At 48.6% G+C, this 13,284-nt stretch overlaps 1 protein-coding gene across 7 annotated transcripts in view; it reads right to left on the bottom strand.

Annotated features, from left to right (window-relative positions):
• Adarb1 (adenosine deaminase, RNA specific B1) overlaps nucleotides 1-13,284 on the bottom strand; it is a 94,972-nt gene that overhangs the window by 31,931 nt on the left and 49,757 nt on the right. For 6 of the 7 annotated variants that reach the window (XR_002821257.1, XM_023715913.1, XM_023715912.1 and 3 more), the window contains 5 exons: nucleotides 10,052-10,986; nucleotides 7,291-7,405; nucleotides 5,529-5,697; nucleotides 4,667-4,815; nucleotides 3,524-3,719 (listed from right to left, as the gene is read on the bottom strand). Coding sequence is in view for 6 of the 7 variants with exons in the window: in XM_023715913.1 (XP_023571681.1) it covers nucleotides 3,524-3,719; nucleotides 4,667-4,815; nucleotides 5,529-5,697; nucleotides 7,291-7,405; nucleotides 10,052-10,986 (1,564 nt within the window). In the remaining variant the exon portion in view is untranslated. The remainder of the gene's footprint in view (nucleotides 1-3,523; nucleotides 3,720-4,666; nucleotides 4,816-5,528; nucleotides 5,698-7,290; nucleotides 7,406-10,051; nucleotides 10,987-13,284) is intronic. The other variant, XM_004631805.3, reaches the window with a different exon arrangement.

The following is a 13,284-nucleotide window of genomic DNA, read 5'->3' as shown; positions in this document are numbered from 1 at the left end:
CAGTCCAAAGAGAGTAGTGAGAGTAGTGAGGCCATGGATTCACTTGAATCCATATCAAATGAACAATCCATATAAATTTCACTTGAAAAATCCATTATTTTTAAAAAATTTTGTGCTCCTATTTTTCTGGTAATATATCATGTACTTTTTAATGTATTTTGTACAGTGTCTCACTATGCATCCTAGATTCATAGTGATCCTCCTGTTTTCAGCCTACCCAGTGCTGGGGTTACAGGCATGCACCACCATGCTTGCACTCAGCTGTCGGCTCAGTACATCTGCGGTCAGGACTGGCATGGCATGTGGTGCCAGAACCCTGGTGCCTGCACTTGCCTATGCAGCCACATAGTCCCGTGACCTATCTTGCTGGACCTGTATGTCATGTACTTGTAACTGGAGCTTTTGAAATGTGATTAGATCATCAAAGCATGATGCTCATCAATAGATCAGCTCATCAATAAATTTACAGTCAAATGTGATGTTGGGAGGTAAAGCCTGGATGGAGGATGTGGTCACTAGAGGCAGGACCTGTATGGGTACAACTCCTTTTTCCTTCTATTTATTTCTCTCTGTTTACTGCCACCATGCCAAGTTCTACCCTGCCCTGGAGGGCAGCTGAGAGTGGACTAAACTTTCTACAAACTGTGAACCAAAATAAACCTCTCCTTCTTTAAAAAAAAAAAAAAAAAAAATTATGTTTGGACCCAGTCCAAAGAGAGTAGTGAGAGTAGTGAGGCCATAATCTGGATAACTCTCTGAATCCAACTCCATGGCTTTTCTTTTCAATTAGGTGTACGTGGCTTTGGAAAACAAATTAGAAACTCGCTCAATCAGTTGTCTGTTTTACTTCACACCTGGGCTTTCTGTCCTGTCAGAGAACCTGCCTAAGTGGGGGACACAGTGCTAGCGGGAGGGACTGTTCTTCCCTTCTGGCCTATGTGGATCTGGTATGCTGTGGGCCATGTCCTGGCTGCAGACAGCTGCTGCTACAGAACATCTACCACTGGCTCACCTCTTTCATGACACATGGTCCAGCAGAGGCCACATCCCTACCTCACAGTCCTATTCCAGTGGTACTGTGCCAGTTTGGCTGCCCTTTTTCTCCCCAGTGGGATGTGGCCCTCATAAGAGTGTGCACCATGCTCTTTTCACTTAATGCTTTCAAAACTGTACTACGTGAACCTCTTTATAAAGTAACATCTCAGGCATTTCATTATAGTTGTGAAAAACAGACTAATCCAGCATTGGAATCTTAACAGTGTATTCCAACAATGGACAACCCACAAATAAAACCCCATGCGTTGAATCAAATGAGCCTTAGCAGGGGGAGAAGATCACCCCATGGGGAAAAGACCAGGGGAAGATAGGGTTTTCTAAAGCTTAGGGGTTAGAGTGATGTCAGCTATGAAAAGGCCTCCGCAGGCTGTGAACAAAAAGCTACATGGCCTAAAGATAAAGAAGTAGAGGACATAAAACCGGTATGTCAGAGAAGGTGGCCAAGGGAAGGTCACTATCAGCTAGGAAAATGTTCAGCATCCCCAGAAATAACAGGGGACTTGGGAATTTCTGGTAGCATTTGTATATTCTATATATTTTTATATTTATATAGCCTAAGGGTTGAGGTCAAATGGAGTAAAGAGAGTTTAACAGGAGTACAACATAAAACCATGAGTTACTATTTAAAAATATGTAGGGTACACTCACTGAACACACTGCTGGTGTGGGATCAAGGACATGACCATTTTGGGGAGCAGTCTGACATTCTTCTGCAAAGCCATTTGTGTAGCCCTTTGTGTAGTCCTGGATCTAGCCTCAGAGACCAGGATAAGCCATGTATAAGGATGGTTGGGACTACAGGAGGAGGGAGTTGAAGGAAACCCAGGGTCTCTTGTGAACAGAAGTACAGGGCTGAGTGAGAACAGGAGAAATGAGGGGCCTCCAAGACCACACTGTTGCTAAGATGAACACATACATTAACACCCCTGAATGTCACCATTGAGTGCTTCCAAACATATACACACAAAGTCACTTAAATGCAGGTGGGAAGTGGACCAGAAGGACACAGAGGGAGTAAAGACACCCCAGAAGGGACAAATCAAGCATCCCTGATGAGTTCCAGATCCTGGAGCATTTTGGATTCAGTATTTTCAGAACAGGAATGCTCTTCTGGTAAAGTTTATGCAAATATTCCAAAGTCCAAAAATCTCCCAAATCTGAAACATGTCTGGCCCCAAGCACCTCATGTAAGAGCTACATAGCCTGGGGGCCGGGGAGATGGCTCAGTGGAATATGTGCTTCCCTGGCAAGCCCAAGGGCCTGAGTTCAATCCCAGGTTCTGAAAAAAAAAAAAAAAAGAGCTACATAGCCTGTACCCATGCAAAGAAATGAGGACAGGTAGTGCAGTTAATCCAGTGCTGACAGGACCCCTCAGAGGAAATCAACACAAAGGGTTTGCAAACAATTAAAAGGATACAAGTGTGAGGCTCTTAGGGCTCGAGTGTAACAAGTGATATCTCCTACCCTTGATCTTAAGATGTGCTGTGCACAAGTGTATGTGTTACTCTCAGCACCCTCGACAGCATCTCACAGCTGCTTACCCTGGACACCCTCGGGAGGAGCCTGAGGAGCAAGGACTTGATCTTACGTCTTCAACAACTTGCTCATGTAACTTCTACTTTTTAAAAAAAATGTATTTAGGTCAGGGTCTACAGGGTCTTCAGGGTCTCACTACACAGATCAGACTCGTAGTGATTCTCTGCTTTTCAGCCTCCCAAGTGCTGGGATTAGAGGTGCACACTACCACACCCAGTCTCAACTGACATCTCAGTGCGTCCCAGGGGCAGGGCTGGCATGGTATGCCAGGGATCAAACCCCGGCCTCTGCGCTCTACCTAAGCAGGTGCTTTAGTCCACTGAGCTATCTGGCCAGCCTTTCTTTTTTCAAATAGATGACTAGTCAAAATGCAAAAATAAAGGAAAGCTACTGGAATTGTTGTAGTATCTGAAGAAATGGGGCATCTAAAACCCGACCTGAATGCGGGCCCTAGAGAGTGCATGTCCAGGCACAGACTCTCTGAAGTGTGGTGCTCTGTGTCTGGCCCAGACCTAACCCACAGCACAGAATGGTGGTTGACAGGTGCTCTGAACTTGGGCACAGGGACATCACAGACTCATGCGATCCCTACTGTGTCATCAGCCACAATGCTAACTCTCAGAGACTGATAAAACTATACCCACAAGTGAGATTTGTTGATGAGGAAATCTTTTGTGTTTGCTTTAGATGTCCGAGCCTGTGGTACATTCTACCCTTTGGTCTAACCCACATGCCAGTGAGATCCTTGTTCTGAAGGAGGTGGCATGGGAAGATGGGGCCTCCTGGGCAAGGTCTCCTTATCCCACCAGGTGTCTCTGAGGAGCCTGGCTGGAGCACAGTGGAAACACCCTAGGAAACAGTGATAGAATGTCTCTGAGAAGGGCAGGAAGGACCTGTGAGGCAGAGGTGGTCACCAGGCTGGGACCCTTACCGGGCAATCTTGTCACTGCAGGACATGGTAAGCAGCCTCTCCCCCTGTAGCACGCCATCCCAAGTCTGGATGCTGGCGTTCGAGCGCACTGGAATTGTCCCCTCCCCGGACTCTATTTTTGTGCGCAGCTGTCCCCTTGCTTTACGATTTGGATGTCTGTCTGCTGGTTCTAAGAGAAAAGCAGGGCGTTCAGAACCTACAGGGAGCAAACCATCTACTTAGTTTCAGCAATTGGAAAAGCGTATCTAACAATAACATATAAATATATAATGTACTACATAAATGTATGTACATTTGTAGTACATATGTACACAAATAAACAAATACACAAAATATGAATTTATAAAATGAAGCAGAAAGGACATAAATTGAACAAAATTCATGAGCATGTTCTTTGAGTGCTGGGGAGAAGGGGAAGCAGTTGTGATTGAAAGGATTATTTGTATCACTGATGAGCAGGAGGAGGTACACATCATAGATGCTAAGATCTCCCAACTTTGGTAATGGATACTCAGGTGTTGGTTATATTTTATTTCAAAAATAGAAGTAGATTGATGCAAATAAATTCACAGGAAGTACAAAACATCCATAGCAATTAGTCCTGGGTTATATGATATAGGTGGTTTTAATCTTCTTTATTACATTATAAAATCTTTGTATATTGCTTTTATAATCAAGGAAAATAATGTAAGCAAATACTCTGTGAACAATGCTTCAGTGTGGGAGCAAGGGTGTGCACTGCAGAGGGTAGGCAGGTGTCAGCCCCTGCGTCCAGCTTTGTTCAGTGCCTGCTGCCCAGGAGAGCCACCCCAACTTCCCCCTCCCCCTGGCTACAACTCAGAAGCATGGAGGACACATCCATCTGCCTGAGTAAGAAACAAAGTGTGCACACAACTCCTGATCTAAAACCACCCTCTCACTACAGGTTAAGCAGAATTGGCATTTTTCTCTTCCCTTTTACCAGATCCGGGAATTTGTACCCATTAAAATTTTCTAATGAAACTATTAATTAGGAAGAAAGAACCCATGCTCATACAGTGAATCCTATTAGACTCACACCCAAGGCTGAAATTTATGACAAAAACTGAAAGGGTATTGCATCAGGCAGGTGTCCCCTTCCTCCCCTCACACCCACAGTAGTACCTTCCAGCACTGGCTCATGCGGGGAGAAGATCCTAGCATCACCACAGGGCGAGGTGCTGATGTACAGGTGGAACTGAACAGTGTCCTTTAGCCGGAACCCGCCTCGCTCTGACTTCTGAAAGATGGATCTTTTCTGGTCATCTTTGCTACTGCAAGGAAAAGTTGGACAAGTGACTCTTAACTCTGTGGACAGTTAGAATGTCATGTTTAGAACGATTTTCAGAGCTCAGCATTTTCAGCAGTAGAGAGGAAAGCCAGGCCTAGAATTCTGTCAGGTTTATGGTAACTAACAGTGCCACTCAGAGATGGACACATCATCAAATAAGGAGTGGTTGCTTCTTCTCAGGTGACTGCACAGCTGAAATGCAGGTATGAGAAGTGCCATTACACAGACAACTGTGCGGTGAACCACACCTATAATCTAGCTACTTAAGAGACCGAGGCAGGGAATATAAAGTTCAAGGCAGCCTGAGCAATGTAGTAAGCCCCTGTCTCAAAATAAAAGGGATAGGGCTGTGGCCTAGAGCAAGGGCCTCAGTTCAATCTAGGGCTGCCAAAAAAAGAATAAAGGTGAATACTGGATTAGCTCTGCCCTAAACTTCATGGGCAGTTTAGGAAGCTCCATGTGTGCCCACACTGCACAGAGCAAAACCTCACAGCCTTAAAGCAGACCTGGAATCTATAGCCATGTGACAATCCTACTGGTCTCTGCACACATGTGTATGTTTATACCTGCATGTCATGCAGGACAGAGCCCTCCCTGGAGTCATGACACAGTCACTAGCACTGGTGTGCTGACAGCCACAAGGAAGGCTTGCGTGCTTTCCTACAGGTGCTGCGCTGCTCGCTGCTCTGCACTCACGTCAAGTAGAGCTCCAGCTGGGTGTAGAGAAACCTCAGTAGAGACCTCCGGGAGATGATCTCTGCATGGCAGTCATTCAGTGCCAGCCCACGGTCGCTCATGTACTCCCCATTGATACACTTTGTCCCTGTCGAAACACTGATCACTTTGGCATCTTTGACATCCGTGCCTGGAAGACAGAACATCAGTGACTCACAGCGACGCTGCCTGTCTGCCTGAGCTGTCAGTGATGGGATGCTCAGGAGTCAGTAGAGCTCATCCTCATGCTTCCTGGATGTCACTTGCAAGTCCATGCCTGCAGTATCTCCTCCTGGGACCTGCAGTGTTACTCTGGAGACAGACCACTGGCCTGGTGATGCCAACACCTGCTAGGGCTGGATATGCACAGGGATGGCACCTGCCTGGAGTGCGTGAAGCCCTGGGTTCCAGCCCCAGTGCTATGAGAGCAAGGAAATCTGGAAGTGGCCTAAGGTGATCACACTCCTGGGAGAAAATGGCAGTAGTGGAGGATCATGCAGCAAGGCCCATCCAGGCTGCTGGGACCCTCCTTCTCTGTATCCCACCTCAGCCCAGAGGTGCATGTGCAGTCTTCACCCTGCAGACAGGATGACAAGCCCAAGCCATTCCCTGGGGACAGTACAGACTGTACCCCACCCCGTCACCACCAGGAGCACACATGCCAAGGTAGGTTTAGACTGTGAACACAGAGTCACAGGAAGATAAGAAAGGCTCCCATAGGTGACTAGCCTCTTTGGCAGTGGCTGAGAGACTACAAAAGGAACACAGCTGTCTCTCATTCCTGCACAAGGGTCTAAGCCTTGCTAGGAAGTGGCTTCAAGGGCAGTGAGCGGCTTGGCTGGTAGCAGAATGGAAATGCGCCCAAGATCAGGCAAGGGACACCAGGTGCTAGACACAGGGACCTAGCCAGGACCCAGAGATGGGCAGACATACTGCTCTTCACACAGCTGTTGTGTCTCCCAGCACCTCACCAAGGATGTCAGCCTTGAGACCTCCCTGTGCCGGACAGAGGGGCAGCACCTGAGGGGAGGGTGATATGGCCGCCCAAATTTGTCCCTAGCCTCCAGTGCCCTCTGCGCCTATGCTGTGAACGGCTGTCCTGGAGGCTGGACAGAATTCTGTAGGGGGTCTTGGCCCTGGCTCTGCCTAAAGGAGAACAATGCACTGGTCAGAGATGCAGCTCCCCCTCAGGGTCATGACAAGATGCTACTGACTATCCTCACTGGGGTGTGGAGGAAGATTCTGGGGCCCCTCTGGCTCTGGGAACCTCTGGGCAGATGTTATCAGCTGCTTCCACTCTAACACTCTAGAGGAAACATGGACCAATCAGGCAAGGCCAGCAGTGACAGTGAGGCAGACCCAAGTGACAGGAGCATCCAGATCCAAGTGGGCTGGCCAAAGATGGGGGATGAGTGGACCTGAGCACGGAACAGAGCAGGTTCCCCAGGGAGGGCACTCAGGGAATGGGGTATGCAGGGAACAGAGGCCTGCAGTGTTTGCTTTTGGTGTTGGGGTGGAATCTGGTCTCCCCCTGAGCCACAGCCCAGCCCAAGGCAAAGGTTCATGCAGGCAGACCCACACTCACACACCCACTTGCACTCACCCACACCCACACATATCCACATCTGCACCTGGGCACACCTGCACCTGACACATGCTCCCGCCATGTTCCAGCTTCTACAGGCTGGTGGCAGCTGCCTTCGTCAACCTGACATAGGCAGGGTCTAGCTGATCACACATTTACCTGTGGTCATGACGACTCCGGCTAGCACCTTTCTGCGTGCATGTGGTGAGGAAAAGTTGTCTGTCAGGTCACTGAACTGACCCAGGACCAGGCGCGAGACGGCGTCTGCCAATACCTGGGTGAGAAGCAGAGATTGGATTAGGCTGTGTGCATCGGGCATGGTGGGGCCTCGGTGTCACACACACTGTCCTTCTGTGGGGGCATTCACAAGCTGTCTCTACTTCAGAGAGCTACACTGGTAAGACAAACCAGTGTGTGTGTGTGTAAGCATATGTCTGTTATACATATGTGCATGCATGCACACACATTTCCTCCAAAACACTGCATGGGAACAAGACACCCCAGGATCATGTGAGGCTCTAGCTGGGGTCCTAGGCAGGGACTTGGGAGCTGATGCACATGGAGTATGAGGCCCACCAAAACCTGCCTCATGTGGGGAAACTGATGCACAGAGAGGTGCCAGCTCATGCCCCATGCCACTCTGCCAGACTGCTCTGTGCCATGTACCCTGAGGCTCTCCAAACAGAGACTCCCTTGACTTATGAGCCCAGAATTGCAAAGGTGGGGGGCCAGCACTTCAGCCTGCAGATGCAGGTGCTGTGCATATTCATGTGGACCTAACCTTCCCAGCTAGCCCAGCTCAGTCCAGTGCCTAGCACTCAGCACCAGAGGACAGGGAGACTATACCTTCCACCAGGAGGGGCGGCAAGTGTGTCCTTGGACACAGGACCACAGGGTGAGCTTTTCAGAGCCAAGTTCCTGTTGGAGTCTGGAAGTGGCCTCAGTAGTCCAGGGTTTGGGGAAGGGACACTTGCTGCTGGGCAGGTGAACAGCAAAACTTAGTCTCTCTATCCACTAGTTTTTCCCTTGTCAGACAGTCAAGTGGCCACTAGCAAACCAAATGTCCCCAGCTGGCCATCAGTAAAACACTTCACAGCGGGGACAAACATGTCCCTCACCTTAAGGACACCTTACTTGGAGACAAGGTCACTGCAGATGTCCCTGACCCCTGACCAGCATGCGCTCCTGGCTTGCCTCTAACTTTTCAGCAGACACAATAACAAAAGCAGCATGCTTTACCAAGTCTAGTTCTGCCACAGGCCTCGTGATTCAGCACAGCTGGGTGAAGAAAACACAGTCTGGAGTTATAACCTGTTCGTGCCCACAAGTCCAGCAGAACAGAAGGATGGTAGACCTGCCTCCTTTGAGGTTCCCTGAAGGAGCAGCAAGGATCTACATCTGCCTGAGCAGCACATCTGAAACTTCCCATCAAAGACAGCAGAACCCAGTGATACAGCCACTGGGAATGCACTAAGCGAGGCTACCACCAGGTCCCCTAAGGAGAAACTGTCACATCTGAGTACCCTGGGGCTTCCACATAGAGCAGGTGAGCACAGCTCCACTGCCCTGGGATTCTGTAATACAGAGGTGCAGAACTGGGAGGTCAGTGATGTCAGGATAGGCTGAGGGGACCTGGATCTCAACAGATATAGTCACTACCCTGGGCAGGAGACTGGTCCCTTCCTGAGGTCAGTGAGCCAAATGAGCACCCACACACTTTCTGGGAACCTCTATCTGCTGCCCCTGAGCTGCTCACCTTGCACAGCACACAGTGATTCCAACAGTCCTGGACACCCTGCCAATGGGAAGGACATTATGATAGGGAAAGATGAGTCACAGCAGAAGGCTGGGCTGCTCTACCAGCAGAAAGCCTGGGAATTAAACATCACCAGATCCAAGGCTATTGCTCTGTGAAGTGATACACTTTGGAAGAGTGGCTCCCAGGAACAGTGCAAGGAATCAACCAAGGAAGAAGTACATGGCCTATGAAGAACCAGGAACAAAGTGGATGGATCATGTTTTACATGTGTTGTGTTTGCTTGCAGCAGGTGAAACATACTCTTTTCAAAAACTGTGAACAACTGGGCACCTAAGGCTCCAAACTGTGGAGATTCTTCAAGCTGCATCAAAGGCAAAAGAGAGAACCCTGGGGATCACACGGCTTCCTGTCCATCACATCTGAGTCCTCCATATTGCCACGTCAGATGTGGAGTACATCACCTCTACACTGAACAGCACCTGGCAGAAAGGAACTAACACGCAAGATGGCAGAAGAATAGCTTTCACATAACCCCCACGAAATTGGGTTTCCAAGAAGAGAAGCAAGACCCAAGCTCGCTGAGCAATAGGACTGAAAGCCCTTCTCCCTGAGATTCCTCCTTGCTTTACCTCAACTTGAGGGGACGAGGATGTGACAGGGTGGGAACAAACTTCAGAGTGGCTTCCCTCATCCAGCCAAAGCAGGGGGGCCCACATGGATGCCAGGCAAAAGATTCAGGGAGCAGAGACCTCAAAGTAGCTGGCAGGCTACAGAGTACCCCCACACAGGAGGAGCCCATCTCCATGCCCCAGGCTCATGTACCCTACTGCTCAGAGCTCTTGTTCTGCACTCTGGGAATGCAGCCACCAGCCAGCCTGAAGGGTGAGGCCAGGCACTTTAGCCCACTGGGTTTCCAGCAGCCCTGAACATGTGAGAACTTGTAGAGATGATAACAGGAAACAGTGCTCTGGCCCTAGAGCCCTATTCCTGATAGATTCTTCCAGCAGGTTAAGGGTCCCTGTGCCATGTGACCACAGAGCCCAGGCGAGGCCACCCCACATCAGACAGAGTGGCAACCACCCTGCTAATGGGGGTAAGAAGGGAAGAATATGGCAGCTGTCACTGATTGTGCCTAGGAGCTGGGATGTGTGGCCTCCTCACCTGTGGCAAGTGCAGCTGCAGGCCCTCACTGAGCACAGGCTGGCGAGACGGTGTCTGGTCCAAGTGCAAGTTGAAGATGGTGGCCAAGGCAGACTGGGCAGCTCGGGCCTTGGCCAGTTTCTTGTTCCTCCCCGAGCCCTCAAAGAACTGGCCGTCCACGACCACCGACATGACGAAACTCTTGGCATGGCTCTCACCACTCTCAGACAGGAAATCATACTTGAGCCCTGGACGCAGCTCATTCAAGATCATCACCGGGTTCTTCCCACTTGGCGGTGGGAAGGGAGGTGGCACGGGCAGCGGTGGCTGGGCCAGGCTGGCAGGCACTGGTGAGGCTGACAGGCTGATGTCCCCGCTGGAGCTAAAGGAGTCATCACCATTGGAGCCCACATAGAAAGGCGGCTCTGACTTGTCAGGTGTCTCAAAACCATTGAAGAGCGTGTCTGGGAAGTCAGCCTGGTCGGATGTGAAGTCTGTGTTCACTGACAGGGTCCTGCCCATGGCCAGGTGGGCCTCGGAGGCATTGGGAAACTGCACAAAGGAGCGCAGGGCCTTCTCGGCTGCATGCAGTTTGGCCTTCTTCTTGGTGGGACCTGAGCCCTCAAACACCTGCCCGTTGACCTCCACAGACATGACAAAGCGTGGGGCATGCACAGGCCCCGTCTGTGACAGCAGCGTGTACTGCAGCCCTGGCTTGATCTCGTTCAGCTGCATCAGTGCGTTCTTAGGCAGCACGGGCCCTGGCATCTTCCTCCGCTTCTTCAGGCGGTACCTTGCATGGCCGTTGTTGCCCTCCTCCAGTGGCCGCTTCCTGCCACTTCCGCCACCACCCCCATTGGAGAGTGGAGTGCCCTCGCCGGGCCCAGGTGTGCCACTGTCCCTGGGGGACATGTTGCCCAGATTGCGGTTTTCTTTAACATCTGCGCTGCTGGAACCTGTGGTGCCCAGAAAGAGTAACTTACAACGCCTTCGTTGCAGGATCTTGTAAATGCAAAATTTATAGATTCCTTTACCTCTTTGTGACCACTTCAGTGGTGTGTGTGTGTGTGAATAGCAAACTGGAGGAACTGCACATGCGGCCAGAGAACAGTCAGCCTCAGCTGGGAGGATGCTGAATAAAGGCTAATAAAGGCTAATGCCTCTTCTAGTCAGTTCACCACTGATATCTGCATTAACAAGTATAAGTCTTAAGCCAGGTGTGGTACACACACCTATAATCCCAGCACTCTGGGAGGCCAAAGCAGGACGAGAGCAACTACCAACCTAGCTTGGGCATCTTAGCAACTTATGAAACCCTGTCTCAAAATAAAAACCAAAAATAGCACACAGTGCAAAGGCCCTGGTTTTAATCAATCCCTAGTATGGCCAAAAAGAAAAAGCCAGGCATGGTGGCGCATGCCTGTAATCCCAGCACTTGGGAGGCTGAGGCAGGAGGACCGTTAAGAATTTGAAGCTAGCCTGGGATACAAAGTCAGTTAAAGGCCAGCCTAAACTGCATAGTGAGACCCTGTCTCACACAAAGAAAAGTAAAAATGTTCAATGATTTTTCTACTGAGAATATTCTAATGTTGCCAGTACTTCCCTCAGGCTTGTCAAAGTGCTTGCTAAGTGGTAAGAATCCAGAAGAACTTACACTACATCTGATGAAATGCAGTACGGTCCATCAGTGCATGGACAGATGAACGGACAAACACACTCCTCAGTGTGCTGTGCTCCTCACTCCCTGGGCGGCGCAAGGCCACTGGCACACAATGTCTGAGGGCTTCCCCTGTACACCTCTCAGTAGAGCAGGCACAGTCCCTAACCACTCAAGCTAACCAGGCCCTCAGGGTTAGAATGTCCAAACAGTCCAGGCTGTTATTTGATGTAGTATATGAAATGACTACACAAAATTGCTTATCATTGTAGAGAATATTATGACTTTTTATAAATTCTTTCTGGGGGCTACAGCTTTATTTCTGGTATTTATTTAAAATTTTTGTTATATATGGGGACTGTTACTGTCTCAGAATCTTTACTATGTTCCATGATAAAAAAAAAAAGAACAAAACATCAAGTCAAAGCTGCAAGCTGACTTGAATTTCCTAAATGCATAAATATACCTAATAATTTTGTCTTTTTAAAAAATCAATTAATTTGTGCATTTATTGAGTAATTTGTTTTTTCCACCTTATGTTTAAAATCAGTAAACACAATTTCAGGATTCTAAAAGTATATGGCAAAATAAACATGATTGTGATTTTAAAGGGGAAAAAATTTTAAAATATTCACACCTGCTTTCAAGTTACTACACTTTTTTACAGGAAAAAAAAAAATCATTCCTTCTTATAGTTTTATAGATCACCTGGCTTAATTCTTTGCAATGTTGTTGATATTTAGGTAATTAAAGGCCTACTACCAGTAGCTTCCAAAAATCCACATCTCAGCTGGCAAGAAGGCTCAGCAGACTAAGCGCCTGCTTAGACAAGCACAGGTTTGATCCCCAGGACCACATAGTGTGCCAGCCCCACCTCCAGGCATGCTGAGCCTATGACTGAGTCTGGGCACGGTGGCACATACCTGTAATCCCAGGGCTGGGAAGGCTGAAAATAGGAGGATCACTATGAGTCCAAGCTGCATAGTGAGACCCTGTACCAAATACATTTAAAAAAAAAAATCCACATTTTTTAAATAATCAAGAAACTTTTAAAATTGTAAACAAGCACCTCAATATGAAAGCTTGGGGTCAGTTTCCACTATATAACATAAAAGAAGTTTCTCATAATGCTGAGCAAACTGAAAACATTTGTCAGTGTGGCCCTGGCTATCACAAATCACTGACAGCAAGCTATAAATGTCCAGGGCTGGGGCTCTTCTGCTCAGAGAGCAAAGGAGCTCAGTCTACACACAGCCCTTGGGAGATTAGACCCACCAGGGGACTTCTCACAACTCCTGACCTCCAGAACACCTGACACACACACCACTTCCCTTGGTTCACAAAGCGACGGAATGTTTGCTAAATTTTCATTTATAACATCCTCCAGCAAAAGGCCGGTAGGTTACTCCTTTCGGTGCTCGAGGGAACAAAGGTTTAGGAAAGTAGAGCCAAGACAAAATAAAGAGGTTAGTGGAGGGAGAGAGACCATCACACACCAGACACCACTTATAGTTCACTGTCACAGCTATGCAGAATTATCAACATAGGGAATCAAATCATAAGCATATTCTGACATGCATCTAATCAAGTATTTATA

Source organism: Octodon degus, unplaced genomic scaffold (assembly GCF_000260255.1).
Source record: "Octodon degus isolate 3935 unplaced genomic scaffold, OctDeg1.0 scaffold00045, whole genome shotgun sequence".
NCBI lineage: Eukaryota > Metazoa > Chordata > Mammalia > Rodentia > Octodontidae > Octodon > Octodon degus.
The sequence above is the reverse complement of the archived record's forward strand: the minus strand, read 5'-3'. Positions and strand labels throughout refer to the sequence as shown.